A 19,796-nucleotide genomic window follows, 5' to 3' on the forward strand; every position below is an offset into this window, starting at 1 on the left:
TTTTAAAATCCAGTTCAGTTTATTAGGGAGACTTTGAGCCTAACAATGACATTGTTTTGAAATTGATTTTAATGTATTTGAAAAGCAATTTTAAATGTTCATCAAGAAGATACATTGAAGAAAAAAATTGTTTCCATCAAATTAATAGTTTAAGATGCAATATATATTTTACTTAAGTATTATGGATTTAAACGATTAAATAATTATAAAAAAGATAATAGCCTTTATGTAATATAGTATTTCCAGTCATTGCATTCTTTTTGGTTATATTATTAAGTTATTTTAATTTATTCCTTTGAAGTTTAGTATTTGGACAAAAAATATGTTAAAACATTCTTAATTAGTATGTTACTTATAATACAAGGATGAGCATGCTGGGACAGTTATGTAAATTAATAACTCTCCTACATTGGAGTTGTGGAGTGAAACATACTAACTCTTCTATGTTGGAGTTAGAATTACAAAATAGTTTTATTCTGGGACAGTCACTACTGGTCAGAGATAAGCCACTCCCATTCAATTTATTTTTAAATGTATCACTCCTATCACCATAAAAATTTGGTTTCACTTGCCAAGTAAATGTTTTATTTACTTGTAATTTTCTGTAACTTTCATCAGTAACTTGTAATCTTGTGATATTAAATTTGCTTTTCTCCTCAATAATTTAAAAATTATTATAAACATAACCTTATATTTTGTTTTAAATGCAATTTAGTTACATGCTTATAAGCTGTAATAGAAATGAACAAAAAAAATGTATTGTATTGTTAAAGAATTGTGATAAATTGTAAGTATTTGTTTTAACTTTTTTTCATAAAGTAATTTTTTATTCAATGAATGGACAGAAAATTTGTAGTTATCTCCCTTCTGTCAGGATTAAACCATCTTTCTCAGTACCATTTAAAGAAAAAATTGAACTCTTCTTTTCTTAATGAGCTCCTTATTTTGTTTTGTTATATTCATAATTTTTTAAATAAATTGTTTCAAAATGTTTATAAATGTTACCTTTTCATCTGTCTGTTCATAAGTTTTTCATGTAAATAAAATGGAAATATAAATAACATAGTGTTTGTTTTTATGTATTTGTTTCATGAGTTGGCAGTTCTATAGACCTCACTGCTAATTTTCAATAATCACTCATTCATTAACCTGTCTTCTGCCAAGTTTACCTGCAGCTCTCCAGTGGCTAAGGTTAATATATGTCCCACCATGATAAAGAACAGAGTTGCTATATCTTGAACTATGGGAGGGGGTTAGAACATAGATTTAGGAGTTTAAGTTAATTTTAGTTCTTTATATTGATGCCAGATAGTAATAGCCTGTCATCTCATTAGAGCATAGACCACTGACAAGAGCCTTTCTGTGTGTCTTGGATAATACTTCTGGCATTCATAGTGACACATGCACAAGACAACATTAGAGTTACATAAGTTTTACATAGACACACAAACAAGTCAACATTAGAGTTATAAAGTTTTAAATAGACACATGAACAAATCAACATTAGAGTTTACACAAGTTTTACATAGAGACACATGAACAATTCAACATTAGTGTTTACATGAGTTTTACACAGACGTGAACAAGTCAACATTAAAGTTTACATGAGCTTTACATCCACGTATGAACATGACAAGGAATTTACATTGAAAACACCAACAAAGTTCTTGTTATAAAAAGATGATATCACATTTGTATTGTTTCAATAAATAACATATAAACTGTTGGCATAGTGGTGGCAGAAATGATTTAAAAAGTATAGTCTTTATATTTTGATAATTGGAATATTTAGCATTATAATGTACATATTTTGGACACTGGAATTGATTGCTAGGTTTTTTTAATAACATTTTTTGGTCTATATATATCTTGCAGAAGAATACTTTATTTTAAATCATATTAAGTTTTGAAGGAATTTTTTTTTAAATGTAGACCTATACATTTTTATTTTTATACAATTTTTTTGGCATCATTTATTATGTTGGCTGTTTTTTTTAAATATATATTTGTTGAACATAATCCACTTGATGTTGATATGACATATTTGATATAAACTACTAAAATGTGTACAATTTGTAATGATTAGCCTAATGGTGCTTGAAAATGAAAAAAATACAAACAACACTTACATTTTAGGTGTAGCTAAAAGTTTTGCTCTGAGAGTTATCTACCCTTGTATAAGTAATGTGTAATAGAAATCTTATTGAAAAAAATTCAACCCACCAAAGCATTAAAACACTGCATTGCACAGCAAATATAAAATTATCTCTCAAATATACAACTGTCATGTATTTAAATAAGAAAGTAAGAGTTACTTCTTCTTTAAAAAAAAAAGGGATAGAAAATATATCTGGGCAATATTAAGGTGTAAAGCATAATTTTTTTTCAGCAGGTTATACCACATATAAAAACATATTTAACACATTGTAAAAAGTTGTCAGCAGAGTAACATAAAATTATTTAGAATATTACAAGTTTACATGAAATTAAAATGTAAAAATAGAGAGCGCTCAGCAATCATACACACAATAATTTTTTTCATGGTGCAGACAAGATAAAATTTTAAAAAATATCATATAAATTTGTAATGGGGGACAACATATTTGGTAGAAAATGAATTTTCAAGCTTTTAAAACAACTGATGAATAACATATCTGCTTTTTATTCATCCTCTTCCTCGGCTTCTTTAATTTTGGTCGTAATATTTTTCTGGAATGGTGTTTCGTAATCGGCAAAGTCGACCTCCCAGCCAAACCTTTCTCTCATGATCTCCCTCTCGCGGATAAGTTCAGCGGTTGTTTTCTGGGGGGTCCATACTTTTTTCGGCTTGTAGCGGATGTCCTCGTGCTCATCCATGCCGCCAGCCAGGGCGGAGGCTGCGCGGAGTATGGAGCCACGCCTGTGCTGGGGCAGTGACTCCTCATCTTCGATTTTAATCTGAAAATCATTGAACAAATTATTAGATTTGGCTGATTATACACGTTTGTATGGATGTTAGAATTTTTATTGTTTTTAATTTGGCAATATAATTAAACAAAAATATTATTAAACCAAAGTTTAACAGGGTGATTAAATGGATTTTTCTGTGCTGAGGCAGTGACTCCTCATCTTCAATTTTAATCTGAAAATCATTGAACAAATCATTAGATTTGGCTGATTATACACATTTGTATGGATGTTAGAATTTTTATTGTTTTTAATTTGGCAATATAATTAAACAAAAATATTATCAAACCAAAGTTTAACAGGGTGATTAAATGGATTTTTCTGTGCTAGGGCAGTGACTCCTCATCTTCAATTTTAATCTGGTAATCATTGAACAAAACATTAGATCTGGCTGAGTAAACCAGAGGCGTAGCGACCCTTCCCGGCGCCCGGGGACAAACTTTTCGATTTGCACCCCCCCTCAAGATTTCGAATTGCACCCCCCTCAACCTTTCAATTTATTTTTCCAACCCATTTTGGCGCCCCCTAAGGTCGGTGCCCGGGGACATATGTCCCCCGCCCCCCCCCCCCCCCCCCCCCCCCTCGCTACACTACTGGTTTAAACAAGTTTGTATGGATGTTGGTAATTTTATTTTTTTTACTTTGACAATATAATTAAACACAAATATTATTAAACCAAAGTTTAACAGGGTGATTAAATGGATTTAAAAAAAAAAAATTAAACTAGATTTTGCTTTAGTTTCATAATGCCATTCCACCTCCACCCACTTCCTTGAAGAAAAAGCAACTTTTTTGACAGTGTCTATTATTAGGTTTTAGTACAATGCTAAATTTAAAGGTAGACAAATTAAAATATTTCTCTTTTAGTAATGTCCCTTGGGTGATTTTACATATTTAATTAATACTTATAGACAAGCACGTAATATTTGTTTAGCATAAACTATTCTTGTCTGTCCTGCTGTTCAACAATTACAAAATGTTGAATACAATTTTATACTATTAGATGGTTAATTACCTATCTTAGGTAATTGTCATTAATTCAAGCATGCTTTGAAAGATGATGGTTAGATTCTATTGCATGTTATATATGCAGATGATGTAACCAATTACTAGCCAAATACTGTTAGGTACTTAATACGGCTATGTCAACTCAGAAAATTAATACATTTGCAATTCAAATTCGGACTTTTCAGCAGAGGTTATTTTCTTTGCCATTCACACTCTGAATCTCTGGCACTAAGATATTTTCCCAGATTTAAAAAAAAATATACCTAATACAAATATGTTGCAGCCATATATTTTTCGGCAAAATGCAGAAAAAAAAAAACACATACTTGTTTTTGTTCTGGCGTTGCTGAAGCATCTTTCTCCTTGCCACCTTTTTGTTTCTTGGGCTTGGCTGGTTTCTTTCCTTTCTTGTCATCTTTTGGTTTGAGCATTTCCCATTTGGCCATGATGAGCTCAAAGACTCTAGGATCAGCCCAGGAGTATGCCAGATCCATTGGTGACAAACCTGTCAAATTGAAATTTTAAAAAATTAAACAGTGATTTAGGGGTTTCCCATTTGGCTTTAACAAGCTCAAAGACCATTGGTGACAAACCTATGTCGAATTGAAATTTTAAAAATGAAATTTTAAAAAAATTAATGAAAACACAACAGTGATTAGCTTCATGGACTGATTAACAAACATTTCAAACATGAGGAAAGAAATAATAACTGGCCTACCCTCATGTGTCTATTAATTATGTACAGTGATTGATTTTATTTTGTCATTCAACACTTCTAAAGGATTGTGTAGTCAGCACAATGCCTACTTTACTTTCCTCAACTAGATACAAGAAGGCACCCAACAGAGCTGGGTAGGCTCATGTAGGTGCATCATCCTTAAATCAGGGAACTTAAGAATTTGAGATTAACTATTGTTCCCCAATTAATCTCAGCCAAGTTTTAAGTTTCTACCCCAATGTTGTTTTAATAGGTTGAATTTTTCAAATTTTGAATAAAAATCAGTTGTTTACCTCTCTGATTAAGAATATGTTACATAAAACAAACAAATTTTTTTTAGACAAATCAAGTTTAAAAAAATAAATAAATAAATAAAAATGCATAGCATACCTCTCTTGTTCTCAGTCTGCACTTTACAGCCTTTCTCCAGCAGGTATTCCACTACTGTATCCTTAGAACTTTCTATGGCTCTGGTGAGTGGGGTGCCACCATTAATAGATGATGCGTCAATCTCTGCACCATTGTCAAGCAGCAGTTGCACAATATCCAGCTGACCGGCATGACATGCGTGGTGTAGAGGCGTCCATTTGAAATTATCACGGGTATTCACGTTGGCGCTAGAAAAATATTTGAAATAAAAAATTACTTGATTGAATATTAAAAAATTGCATCTTTAAAAATGAGTTAAAGTTCTACCAGAAAATATTGGTTTGCTTGAGTATTTGCGTTTCTCTTGGCTTAATGATATGACACTTTATTTTACAAAAATAATAACACTGTTGAGGAGTATGATAGTGTAGGATAATAGAATTTTTTTTTGTTTCATGATATTTTAAAAATAACTCCATCTTTTTCATATTTTGTGTTGCCGTATTGTATTATCATCAATGTTAAAGTGCACCCATCCTCAATATTTTACTGGTTTTAAGAAAGTTAATGATAATTTCTATGTAAATTCAGAAGTATTTAAAACAAACAATTATAAAGAACTCATTATGTTCAAACATCCCTTATAAAAATTATATCATTAATTATATTATATAAAATAATAATTTTCAAAAATAAAATGTTATTTTTAAAATATCATTTTCTTTGTTAAAGAGTAGTTTTTTGGCCTGAAAGAAACCCAGCTTAAAAACATGGCATACGACCATTTACGCACCAAGAGTGCAGCATTTCTTTTCACTTGTTTTGTTTTCTTTGTATCCAACTACAGTAAGCCTATTTGTAACATAACCACTAGAAAGTATTGAATCTTGTATTTTTCTCTTGCTATTATCATAATCCTAATCCACATCATCACCCTAATCCTAGTATCAACTCTAAACTTATTGGCTATTTCAGCAAAAATGAGAATAATAATTCTTAATACTTATATATGTTGCCTAATCAACACTTTCACAAAAACCTAAAACTTCCCAGTTCTCAGGCAAAAAGTGGACATTGTTAATTTTGGCATGAAGCTTCTACAGAATATAATTTTTTTTTTGCAATTATCATTATCCTTATCCTCATCTTGATAACAACTCTAAACCTGATAGCATTAACAAAAAAAAAAAAAGAATCAACAACCAAGTTTTTACCCATTCTCCAAAAAGCGGACAGTGTTAATATTTGCCACAGCATACTTAAAAAATAGTAACTAAATAGTACAAAAAAAAAAGTTTTTTTTATGCTATTATCAAAATCATTGTCCACATCCTGACCTTAATCAGAAACAAAGCTGATACCAGCATTAAAAAAAAAAAACAACCAACCAAACTCTTACCCATTATCTTAGCACAAAAATAAAAAAAACACAAACCAAACTCATACCCATTCTCCAGCAAAAAGCGGACAGTGTTAATATTGGCCACTGCGCAAGCTATCATGAGTGGGGTCTTGTAGAATTTATCCCGGGTATCCACTGAAACACCGCGCAGAATTGCATCCTTGATTGATATAATATCACCATTCTTAGCAGCCTCATTAATGTTTATGTAGGTCTTCAAGGGAGCTTCAATGTACCATGCTAGAAACAAAAACAGTTTAAAAAAAAATTAAAAATAAGCTTTTAAAAAAGAATAATTGTGTGAGTAATTGTTTTGGTGATTATTTTAATATTTATGTTAATGTTAATTTTATGGGTTTTTATTTATATTAATAGTTAGAATTCTAAGTTCATTTTGAACATAATTCTATTGTAGGCTACAAAAAAGTTGAAAAAAAAAGTGTAAATTAATAAATAACATTATTGCATCTAGATAGTGTTGTTTTGTATGTATTAAATACCCACTTTTCTAATTAGCTTCCCTAAAATTAAAATTGATCAAGTTTTATTCCTTTGAAAATTATGACTAAAATTTGTTCTTTTATTTTAAAAATACCAGTCAAATATTACCTTAAAAAAATAATTTTTAATTACCTTAACTTTAATTATCTGGCTAAATTATCTCCCTTCTATAAAAAAAATTGCTACAAGTTTTCTTCTGCTAAAATAACTAACCTGAGTCGTCTTGAAGTGGGTGTTTAGGTGGTTTATCCCTGTCAAACCTGCCCGTATCTGTAAAATGAATGTGTTGAGGTATGTACACCAGTGGTGGGGCCCCACCAAATTGCCTAGGCCCTTCGTCTTGTATACAGATAGGCATGACAAGCTTGAACTTTCCCTTCTTTCCACCTTTCTTCTTGCCCTTCTTCTTCTTCTTCTTCTTTCCTTCAAACGCCTCATACACAAAGTTTTTATTCACCCACTTCTTCGCCAAGAAGAAATCGTTGTAGTCTATCCTTCCTTCTTTGTTCTTGTCTTGCAGCGTCAGGATCGTCTTCAGCTGTTCGTCCTCCACTGGCACACCTTTAGAGGTGAGAATATCAGTGAAGTCACCCACAGGTACCTTGCCCACTTCATCCACATCTACAGCATTGCAGGCGCTAAGGATGGCGCTCTTCCTAGCGTGGACCCAGTCGTAGAGCTGAAGTATCCACAGGTCATTGTTCTTACCCACTTTACCAAAGCTTCTTTCAGCTTTCCGGACTTCCGAACCTGCTGCTTTGTTGCCAGCTTCCTTAGCAATAACTTTGGGTAAATGACCGTGGTTGTTCTTAATCTTCGGATTACAGCCTACGGATATTCAAAAATAATAATTAACTAATATAAAATAATATAACATGATAAAATGCAATACTTCTTTTTAACATTTGAAATAATTTTCAACACTTTGTTTTTAAAATTAAAGTAAATCCATCTTTAAATAAGAATGACTTAAATAATAATAGACTTGCTAAAATTGAAATGAATGGCATAATTACTAAACTTGTTTTAATTGAGGACTGATAATGAAGCATATATATTGCTGTTAGTAAAAAGTAAAGTTATATTTAAATACAGAAAATTATCACTACAATATGACCAGAAGTTGAAATCATGTTCAGGCTATTTGTTGTTATTGGGTCAACTAAGGGACAAAATAAACGTTTGTATCATCAAATTTAGTTTTTGTATGATGTTTTTAAAAAACCATCAGAAAGATAATAAGTTTTTATTTCTAAAAAATATAGAATGCAACTTAATATTGTTTGAAAGGTAATAGAAAAATGTAGCTTGAGTGCAAAAAGTAAATAAAATCAAACCAGTTCTAAAGCTAAACAAGATGCAAGTTTCAAAAGAAGCCAAACAAAACAAAAAGTAAATAAAATCAAACCAGTTCTAAAGCTAAACAAGATACAAGTTTCAAAAGAAGCCAAACAAAACAAAAAGTAAATAAAATCAAACCAGTTCTAAAGCTAAACAAGATACAAGTTTCAAAAGAAGCCAAACAAAACAAAAAGTAAATAAAATCAAACCACTTCTCAAGCTAAACAAGATACAAGTTTCAAAAGAAGCCAAACAAAACAAACCTCTTTGTGATAAGAACTTAATGCACATTGCCTCCCCTGTCTTGGCTGCCAAGTGGATAGGGTTCCCCCCATCATTTGCTATTAGATTAAAGTCAGCTCCATAACCTGCCATTAATTGCAGTGCTTTGATGTGGCCGTTCATTGCGGCAAAGTGGGCCGCACAGTTCTTCTTGGCGTCTATTGTGTTTGGGTTGGCCCCTGCTGCTAGAAGAGCAGCAACAACCTTGATTCCTCCACTGGATGCTGCTGCCATGAGTGGTGTGCGACCGGGTTTCTGAAACACAAACATGGATTGGATTCTTTCACTACTGCCAGTTTTATTTTTTTTATATCACTGTTTCTAAAAGATAATATAAAACTGGGTTGATTGTTACAATTTTGGTAACATAACCTGACAATTTTAGGATCTGATTTACACCATGCAAAGAAAACACACTCAAAGAATTCTGACATTTTGGGGCTTATCATAAAATAAAACCATAATTAAGTTTTGGCAAGTGAAAAAGAAAACTGTTTTTAATCTGATTGGTATGTTACAAATACATCGTATATTTTCAGTTTTTTATACGATAAAAATAATCTACAATTTGTATTGATTATCGAAAAACTCAATTTTAGATAATGTAGTCCTAAAGGCAAATGGTTGTTGCTTCCAAACATATATAAATTGAAAAAAAAAAAATTCAGGCACTGGAAATTAAGAAGATCAGCTGATCATCCATTCATGGTGTCATTTTGTCGGGTAAATAAACAAAAGATCTTTAAGTTTATCTCAAGGTATATAACTCTATAAATAACCATCACTAATATAAAATAACCAAGTCTGGTGCCCCAAAAACAGAGAGCAAGTATTTAAATTAACATGGTATTAATTATGCAAAATTTAAAAAAAAAGATTACCAGTGCTACTACATTGGGATCTGCACCATGAGCGAGAAGTTGTAAGCACAATCTCTCATTATCTACTGCCAGATTGCAGGCTTCAACAAACACAGGGTTGCCATCTAGATCTTTGGCATTTACATCTGCCCCAGCGTTGAGTGCCAAGTCCAAGCATTTTGCATGGCGCTCAGTTGGTGTCAACAGGTAAAATATAATACCTGAAACACAAAAACAATTGTGTACATGAATAGGTAAACTTCTTTACTAGGTTTTTAGATATAGATTCCAATGGCAAAATAGATATTAGAGGGTCAAAGTTGTGATAAAGAAAAATATAATCAGCATAGTTTTAGCTGTGTCACGATGTATGCTTGTGACATCTGAGGTGAAACTAGTCAGTGTTTCTTCCAGACTTTTTCTCAGATGGGCACTTGAAATAATGTTCAGGGGGCGGAATAAAATTTCAAGGGGACGGGACAGGACACTTTTAAAAGTATATATTTTCTATATAAATTCCATTTCATTTGGGGGTGGAGGTGGGGTGGTAGACTTTGCCCCCCCCCCCCTCCCCCTTAGAGATGCCTGGAAGAAACACTTAAAGTAGTGCCTGGCTAAGATAACCAATTTGGTTCATGAAAGAAAATCAACTTTGATCCATAAGAATCCTTAAGCTTATTTATTTCTGACCATATTTTCTGACTGTTAAACATTGCTGGCCACTAAACCCCCTAATAGGCTTATGCTGTGACTATGTCAAAAATACAAATTCATGTTTTAAGTGCTACTGTTACACAATCTTATACTGCTTTTACTTAAGCCTTTGATTGTTAAATCAAATATTTAAAAAACTAGTGGTTGATTTTATTTACCTTTGCCTTCAACATCTTTCAGGGTCATATCCGCTCCAGCGGCCAACAATTTCTCCAGACATTCAACATTGCCGAATTCAGCTGCCCACATGGACGCTGTCTTCCCTTTCAAGTCCATAACATCAGGATGTGCCCCAAGGCTCAACAAAAACTCAACCATCTCCTCATCATTTGCCTTGGAGGCAACTATGAGGGCGGTCACCCCATCTTCTGAAGCGTTGTAGTTTATTAGATGAGGTGTTCCTTTTATTATCAATTTATCTATTTGTTCTTTGTTTCTTTCCCGCACTAATTGAAGCAATTTGCAAACTTGCAAAACTTGCAAGCGGGCTTGAGCGATAGGCATTTTTGTAGATTTTTAATATAACTTACTTCTCTTAAAAATTGGAATGTATGTTTAATAAGTTTGAAAAATCCTTTTCACCAACTCAATGATGATTATGACAGTCTACATTTCACAGGTGCATTTTAATTGCTTTTTATTTGCATTATAAATGCTTGATTTGAATGAGCTGATTTTTGAGTATGCACAATCAAATTTACCAAACAATGTTAGGCCTAGCATTTTAAATTTATAATAAAATAATATATATCAGACAATAATCTGAATAACCACAAATTTGTATATGAAAAACAAGGTAGATCTATCTAGGCTTTTTATTATATAATATATGTTTATATAATTTATAACAAAAACAATTAAACAAATGTTCCACTTTTTTCGCAGTTGTTTAATTATATAGTAAAGTAATTATGTAAGTTGAAACTCCGACCACAATTTCTAAGTTCTTCATAGGTTTTTCTTAAGTTTAGTTTAGCAGCTTTAAGTAACTGGTAACAGTTTGTTTAGCAGTAGTGATTCTAGTAGTAAGTTAGCACTAGTAGTAAGTAATAAGTAAAGTTTAGTAAAGTAGTGAAGTTCTGGCTGAAAAATTAATTTTTAATTTTTTAATCTAAGGCCGTTTGTTTACATTTATCACTTTGTTTAACTTAACATTATATATCCAAAACGTGATGATACAGGTCTTTTAGATGATTTTTTTCTCCAATTTTAATTTTTATTAATGCAACAAGATGAATGTTGATGGCTCAAGAGAGAAGACGATGTTCCATGTCCCCCATTTTGTCGCCAATCAACGTGTCCAGGGAAACAGCCAATTAAAATGTTTGAGAGTTTAAAAACCTGGATCGGCGTTGTAGTTTCTAAACACCATTAAATAATTAATTATGTATAGCGCTCTTAAATTAATGATTACAATGAACAGTTCTTAACACGCAATGGCAGGTAGGCGTTGAGTATTGAACCCCATTACGTTGTATCAAAATAATTAAATGCTAGTCTACTAAAGGCACCATTAGATCATATATTTTTTTAAAGATAGATCTAACTAGTCGGGAATGTCTATATTTTAAATTTTAAATTTAATGAAGCAATATAATTCCAAAAGTAGCTTTAACAGTTAAGTGTTCTTTATAAGTTTACATAGCTATATATGAGTGTGTGTGCGTGTGTATATGTGTGTAGACCAGTGTATGTTCTAAGGAATTAGTTGTTAATTTTTTTTTCTTTGGCATCATGATGCCTATAATCTTACATATAAATGTGAAAATTTCGTGGATAAGAATATTTTAAATAAAGTAAAAAGTAAAGTTCCCTTTCAAACCTGACGGTATATATGGCAAGTGAAGTAGAGTTCACTTGTTTCTGTGACCTCAGCATATGAAGAGATGGTGTGGTCAGCACCATGCCCAGCCGCCTTTACTTTCCTTATCAGTTGGGGGCCCATCAGAGGTGGGTGGACTCAGGAACGGTCTGCTGACTTGAATCCGGATTCGAACTAGGGTTAGCAGTCCAGCTCTCTACCGCTAGACCACTCCGTCCCCAATATTTTAAATGCATAGCGGAAAACTCTATGAATCCCTCATAAGTTTTAAATATGGACTTTTAAATTTATTTATCGATATATTTTTTTAAATAATGGCGCCAACATCTAAAAACTAAAAAAGGTGTGGGGGGGGGGGGGGGGATGCCAGATAGAAACTCCAGTGGCATAACACAAAATAGCATATCACAAATAACTCGATACATGACTATGATAGCTAGTTAACCAATCGACGCTGAGGTTCTGACCAAGCATAAACATGCATGTGTGTTGATGGGAGGGTGGTGGGTGACATTCGATACAACTTGAATATGTACCTGGGTACATAAATTTGCTTTTTTTTTACGTTGTGTTGATTCGTTATTCAAGAGTGGTGTTGACATTACTGAGTTAAGGGGCGTCCATAAATGACGTAAACATTCGTAAGGGAAAGGGTGTGCCCGTAATTTTGTGACGATGTATGACGAGGATGGGGGGGGGGGGGGGTTCAGATAATAAGTCACACTTTTGCATTATAAAAAAAGCAATGTTAGAAAACGAATTTTATTTTTTATTTCGTGTTTTAGAAAACTGCTCTAATAAATTGCATTAGAAATTGATTAAAATACTCTATGTTGACAGAGTTCAGACAAGATTTTGGAATCATATCAACGTTTTAAGAAAAATGTAACTGCAATTTTGAGGGGATGGAGGTGGAGGGGGTTGTAAACTAATGTATGACGTCATTTTAGGGGGATCTGGCTTTTTGTGATGATGTGTGACGGAGGGAAGGGGGATATATCATTCATTTTATGGATGACCCCTTACTTCTCCTTCTATTATAAAGCTATTGAATAGGTCAGAAATGAAGGTGGAATTTGCTTCCAGACGCATAGGTTTTCTTTAGAAGAGGCTGTATCAAATATCGGCATGGCTCCTTTGACAATAATCGAATCTGCTACTCTCTGAGGCTGTAGATAAGGGGTTGGACAGTTTAAGAGAAACCTTTATGATTACGTTTTAAATGCACGCTAAAAAACAGAGATTAAAAGAATTTCCCTAGATATAGTAAAAGCGTAGGTGGTTCATTAAATAAGTAGGTATAGCCTAACACAGAAAAGTGTCTATTTTCGTATTATTAGCTCATTTTAGAGCTTGTTATTTTAAAAAAATGTTTTAAATAATAATATACATATGTATTCTGTTCTTGAGACTGCATTGGGTTGTTTTTATTTTTAATACTATTTAAATTCTGCCAAAGTTCCAAGGAAGGAATAATCCAAAAATCGAAAGCCACCCCCCTCCAACCTCACTTTTTAGGTGCCCCTACCCGTGACGCATTTTATGAATGACCCTTTAAATTTAATTTAAAACAAGGTAATTAAAAAGTCTAGTGACAATTTTAGCGCAATTTCCTTATGTTATCTAAAAATAGCTCTGTCGTAGCGTAAATCAAGAGCAGGGTTAGTAAAACCATTGGTTAGTTATTAAAACGTTTTTTATTAATTTTTTTTCAGTATTTTACATGTTTTATTTACAATAGAGTTACATGACTAAACACCATTGCGCGCCTACTGATCATGATGGCGCAGCCATGGAACGTGACGGCGCAGCTATTGAACGTGATGACGCGTGTGGTGTGGTTGGAAAAAATGCCTACTAATTCGGTCAAAATTTTAATTAATTCAAAAAATTTTTTTGTGACCGAACGAAAGGATATTTTTGAAAACTTTCTTAGGCAATATTGTTCTAAATTATGTCAGGAATCGATTGGTACATGTTTCAAGTCGCTAAGTGGTCTGGTTGCCGAGATATGGGCCAAAAACTGCTTTTTTCCGAGGTTTTTTGGCTTTTCCGGGAAATCCATGAAAGAAACCCGGAATTTTTATGGCCTATGCTCATCCTCGTAACTTGCTTAACATATTTGCTTTTGGAACTAGTCCTCGATATTGCTTCGTTGAGGAGGAGATACGACTTAAAGCTGCGGACACACATTCATCCATCCATCCATCCATCCATCCAGAAATGACGGGTTAATAAACGCAATTCTCCAGAATGGAAATTGCGCTAAAAAATCTTGAGTGCGAATTAGGCCTAAGACTAAATATTTCGATTTAGTCAAAGAGCGATGCTGATTTAAGTTTCCGGAGTTCTTGTTTTTTATTATAGGTTCATAAAATGCCAGTTTGTACCAGACATCTAAAGTCCATCCAGAAAAAATTTACTTAAGTTAACCTATTTTAACAATTGTATTAATTTTACCAGCTTAAAAATAATTTATAAGTATAAAAAAGCAACATTTTTCGTTTAATTGGTCATTAATTTAATGTAGACACAAGAAAATAAATCATGATGTCTGAAATTACCTATACGTGATATAATAATAGAAATTAGATGCATAAAGCAACTGGCAATCAAATTGTACATCAAGGACAACAAGGCAAGGTAATAGTAATACAGATTTTTTTAAAATTAATTTATTTTAGGCTAGGTCTCAATACAATTAATTTTTTAAAATGCTGTGAACATGAAAGCGATGACCATACTAGAAGAACCGTTCTTTAAATTTGTTCAAATAATTCCGTTCGTTCATTAAAAAGCAAATAAGTAGTCTACTTACTTGCGGCTAATCAGCCGCTAAGGTAGGGACTTGGATGAAATTTCATTTTTAAAAAAATAAAATATGTAGTAGATCTAGTAGATCTACCAGTTTATAGAGCTCATTTAGACAAGAACAAAGATACTTTTATTTTAATTTTAGCTCAAACGGTTACGAAGTTATTAATTTTTAATGTATTTAATTTTCGGGTTTTTTTACTATGGGGTTTTCTCAATTTTTTGCTTCCCTACTTTTTTGGATGCGAACTAAAATCTCTGTAACTTTTTAAATAGCAGGTATTTTTTAATGAAAATTCACTAAGATCAAGCTTATGATATCAGTAAAAGAGTAAGATAAAAATAATTGAATTGGATGAGAATGATCATAAAAAATAATGTTAACAAAGAGGGTCACCCCCCTAAAATTTTTGAATAAGCGTCTTTGATAGGCTACACACAATCTGTTGCCAAATTTTTATTATATGGAATATCTTACTGAAAATTGGCCTGAATAGTGCCAACACTGTATACATTAACAGAAAGTCAAAATATTTTACTTAGCTTATGTGGTTTTATTACAATGTTGGACAAAATAAAAAAGTCATTTTTATTCTGCGCAACTACTTTTTTTGCAAGAAAGAAGTACAATGTTGAGCTGATTTTAGATTACTTTGCTTATATGCAAGAAATATTGTAAACATGAAGGTTATTATATACTTTGATATTTCCTTTGTTCAAATTTGATTTTAAAAGTATTTTATTTAATGAAAAAGGGGTTTAAACTCATATACCCCCCTTAATTATTAAACAATAAATTCTGCTATAGGCAACACATAATCTGTTGCCAAATTTTTATTATATGGAATATCTTAATGAAAATTGGCCTAATTGGTGCCAACATTGTATACATCCACACAAAGAAAAAATATTTCACTTAGCTTATGTGGTTTTGTTACAATGTTGGTCAAATTTAAAAAGTCATTTTTGTTCTGCGCAACTACTTTTTTGCAAGAAAGAAGTACTATGCTAAACTGATTTTAGATAACTAAAATTGTATCTAAATGTTGTCAATATGCATGATATTTCATCCATGTTATGTGTATGTTATCATAGAATTGATATAATTTAATTTACAATTATTGTTGAACAAATAATTTAATAATTGAAATGATTTTTTTATTGGTGGAGTAATGATCACCATTTAATGTTAAAGGTAAGTTTTATAATTTAGAAACATGTGTCATATATTTAAGTGACATCTCATGCTGTGTGGATAACATGTTTAAGTCTGTTAGCTTGTATCACATTTTTACTTTAAAAAATAACACCATCAATGATTTAAAAATGAAATCTGATTAAACATCTACTGAAGCTGTGTCTCCTCTGGCTGATAGCTTTTAGAACTGTAATAAAAACCAGCAACATCCATTCTTAAGTGGACCTATTTCTCCTTCATTGAAGTTGCTTATGAGTAGATCCACATCTTTTGATTCTCTATCCCCTTGCTGAACTGGTACATTTTATCTAGGGCCAAGACTAGTAAAAAAGCAACTGAGATGTATACTACAGCAACAATACAGTAGTATCATATGTACTTCAAATAGGCCTACAGATGAAGACAGAACATTGTACAAGGATTGTAGTAATTTAGTAATAAATCTAAAACGAACAAAGTCCTAGAGCTATAAAGAAAATATAGGACTACTAACATGTTTGAATATTAGTAATATTGGTAATAAAAATTCGCTTGAAAAGCAATCAAAAGGCTAAATGTTTAATATAGAATTACCCTATTGGTTTAGTTTATATTTTATAGACCAAATGATAGGCAAATGGAATTTTATATTAGATTCTAGATCTATATCAAGCTTTAAAATTTAAGAAAAATGTGGAAAGTACACAAGTTACTATAATGATAGCTAATATAAAATACAGAACTCATTTAAGAACAACATAGATCTATATCTAGGCCATACAATTAAAATGAAACAATAATTCAACTTGAAAAATTTCGCAGAAATCTATTTTTAGATCTAACTCAAAATTACAAAAAAAATGAATCTAAATAGAAAATATGCGCACAAAGTCAACAAAAAATCATAGTTTTATCAATATAAAATATAATTCTATAATTTAAAATGATTTTAAAGTCAGATTCGTGTGGATGTTGCTGGATTTACAAATCAATTCAATTGAGAGCAATGGCGTCATTAACAACACAAGTACACTTCCGGTTTTAACCTCTGTCTTTCCCGGTAGTCGTAAAATGGCTTAAGCCTATACTTTCTAAACTATTTATAAAAAAATACTTTGCTATCGATTAACATTATGAAAATTTACACACATAAAGAAAAATGGTGATTATGGTCGGAGGGCTTTTTATTGGCCTTCCTTGTTAGTAAGTTTTTATGGTACAAAGAGTTTTACGTAGCCAAAGTTTGGCTCCAAAAATCCGTTTTCACGTTCAACAAAATCTCAAAACAAAAATACCGTAACATATTAAATCCATTTGTTTTTCAGAATCAGTCATCAAATTATTAGTAGCACCGGCGATTTATAATTAAAAAAAATTTTTTCGATCATCACCCGCGACCGCACGGCTAAATCGACGAAACTCGGTATGGGCAGAAAACTCTCGTTTTTAGTGCCTCAAAATCTACGTCATCCAAGTCCCTACGCTAAGGCTAATCAATTAAATTTTCTGAAATTCAATGAATGACAAATAATGAAATAAAAATATGAAATAACTAGGGAGTTTTTTTTGTTAATATAATTCAGTAATAATAATAGTAATAACAGTTATAACTATAACACAAAGTGACAAAGGATGCATCTATTCGGACCCGGGTCCCAATAGCCACGGCCGCTATTGGGACCCGTGCAGTGGCGTAGGAAAGGGGGGGGGGGGGGTTAGGGGTATCTATATATATAAAAAGTATGAGGGGACATTTAAATATTGTACGCTTTACACATGACAACAGTACTGTTGCACTTGAAGTGAGGGTGTAGGTCTTTGGTGCTTATTTTAAAAGTTCAGGGGGAGGGTTAAAATTTACGAAGTGTCTACTCGGAAGAAGATTTTTCTCGCCAACGTCTCCACTTAGTCGGCAAAAGATAGCTCTGCGCATGCGCAGTGACCTATGGCTAGGGTTATCGCTAGAATGAGGGGTAGGGTTAGGGATAGGATTAGGGTTAGGGTTCTGCGGTTGTAAACACACGCATGCGCAGTACCATCGAAAACATCGCCGCTAAGGCAAGTCGTAGTTTCTCTCCATTGCGCATGCGTATCACATGCGTATCTTATTCCGGCTAGAATCGGCCTAAAATTTAAAAACCATGTCTAAAAATGCCCTAGCTATTCAGCTATGTTAATATTGAGTAATGTTCTGGGATAATGGAAGATGATGTCTGATAATAGACTCTTCCAAAAATATGTGTGTTGGGTTAATAGTTGTATTGTAATCTCAACTAGTTTTGGGGTTAGAGAGCGGGTTAGCAATTAAATTTGGCTAGATATGTGTGTATTTTAGTTAACTATTAGTAACCTAACATCCCTTTTTTAAAAGAAGACAATGGTGTGCAGAACCTCCCATATTTTGTTTATTGGTCATATAGTAACATATTTAATTACTTATTTCAGCTTTTTACTTTAAAACTCATTTGGGTTAAACATAATGTATTTTAATTAAGTATATAGCCTAATATGACCATTTCTGTGTTATGGTAGTCTATATTTTTAGTTTTTAATAAAATTATCTTATTTTCATGTAAGAAAAATTAGACGATGCTTATAACCAATATTAGTGATGTTTTTTCAATATTACATAATAGTAGAGAATGTCCCCACCTAATTGAATGATTTTTATTTTTTTCTAGAAAATGTTGGGTAGAATTGTTGCCAGACGCTTTTCATCTCTTGCCGAGCCACTGAAGAAAGTAGGCCCTGGGAACTATGCCATTCCCAACACTTCAGCATACAAGAAATTTATGGAGAGACAAGCTTTGTTTCTAGTGCGTATTCTGTGTTTATAGCAATATGTTTTCAATGCTTTTTTTTTATTGTAATGATTGATTATATATACTATTAATAATTCAGTTTTATAGGAGTTAACATTTGATATTGTTCAGAGGGGTTAGTATTAGCAGTGTAAAAGATAGTAAAATGTTTCTAAAAAAAAAACAACCTCTATGACCCTTTTTTTAAATTATTTTCTCAGCAAGATGACGGCCATCTGGTCTGGCAAAAATTACCAAAAGACAAGCCCTTGTTTGGAACTGCAGCCGCCCTTGTTGGTGTAGCAACAGCCTGGACCGTCTATTCTCTGTATGTCTTTGCATCACCTCCCAAGAATAATTAACCATTTCCAAGCCTAGCTCGCAGGATCCATCACACACAGTCTAACGCAGTCTCCATGGATGAATTTTTTTATGCTAGAAAAGATTGTCAGTTGTTTAGAGAAGTTTGGATAAAATCTTGCCTGTCTGAGTGGTTGTAGTTGGCCTATGTTGTGCATACAGAATATTACATAAATTGTGTTGTGTACATTTTTGTAATTGAATAAAAAAAAATATAGACTTTATATTTAAATTTTTTTTTAGATTTTTTTTAAGAATTGAAATTAACGATAAATATTAATTTCTACCTGTATGGTTCTTTGAAGATTTGTCAGATGAAGTAGAGTTTGTCTCTTTTGTCAGCTTTTCAAGGAGTACAGTAGAGGTGATTGCTGAAGTTATTACAATATGACAAGAGAGACACAGATGTTGCTGGCTCAGGGGCTGTCCCCAATTAGCCAAACAGACCATAACAGGTTGACATGGTGTCTGAGCAAATATTGTACTATTTTTATTTTTTTTACCAATCCTATTAAATAGGCCTAAATTTAATTGCGGTTTGTTACTTTGTGAATACAACCACACCAGGTAAATGTTTAAAAGTGTATTGTGGCAAAAACTGCATAGTCTAAAAATGCACGAACGACAACCAAAGAAAGAAATTAAAATTATGCGGATCTACACTACGAATTAATTTTAAAG

General features: G+C 32.4%; 2 protein-coding genes across 5 annotated transcripts; one reads left to right on the forward strand and one right to left on the reverse strand.

Moving 5' to 3' along the window:
• Positions 1 to 2,326: 2,326 nt before the first annotated feature.
• Positions 2,327 to 11,627, reverse strand: LOC131947163 (ankyrin repeat and EF-hand domain-containing protein 1-like). 4 transcript variants are annotated; one of them, XM_059308286.1, is made up of 9 exons: positions 11,295 to 11,627; positions 10,300 to 10,811; positions 9,449 to 9,648; positions 8,549 to 8,822; positions 7,158 to 7,772; positions 6,488 to 6,683; positions 5,063 to 5,289; positions 4,281 to 4,459; positions 2,327 to 2,937 (listed from the first exon to the last, which is right to left on the reverse strand). In XM_059308286.1, the coding sequence occupies exons 2-9, from the start codon at positions 10,643 to 10,645 to the stop codon at positions 2,662 to 2,664; spliced, it is 2,313 nt and encodes a 770-aa protein (XP_059164269.1). In that variant the 5' UTR covers positions 10,646 to 10,811; positions 11,295 to 11,627; the 3' UTR covers positions 2,327 to 2,661. The 4 variants fall into 4 exon arrangements, with proteins under 4 accessions (XP_059164269.1, XP_059164267.1, XP_059164268.1 ...); XM_059308284.1 differs by having other exon boundaries at positions 10,300 to 10,857; XM_059308285.1 differs by having other exon boundaries at positions 10,300 to 10,796; positions 11,271 to 11,627.
• A 2,841-nt stretch (positions 11,628 to 14,468) lies between these two features.
• On the forward strand, positions 14,469 to 19,339 carry LOC131947164 (uncharacterized). Its single transcript, XM_059308287.1, has 3 exons — positions 14,469 to 14,606; positions 18,636 to 18,770; positions 18,977 to 19,339. The coding sequence occupies exons 1-3, from the start codon at positions 14,556 to 14,558 to the stop codon at positions 19,115 to 19,117; spliced, it is 327 nt and encodes a 108-aa protein (XP_059164270.1). The 5' UTR covers positions 14,469 to 14,555; the 3' UTR covers positions 19,118 to 19,339.
• The last annotated feature ends 457 nt before the right edge of the window (positions 19,340 to 19,796 follow it).

Source organism: Physella acuta, unplaced genomic scaffold, assembly GCF_028476545.2.
Source record: "Physella acuta isolate Inbredline_101_S28 unplaced genomic scaffold, ASM2847654v3 ptg000586l, whole genome shotgun sequence".
Classification (NCBI taxonomy): Eukaryota; Metazoa; Mollusca; class Gastropoda; family Physidae; genus Physella; species Physella acuta.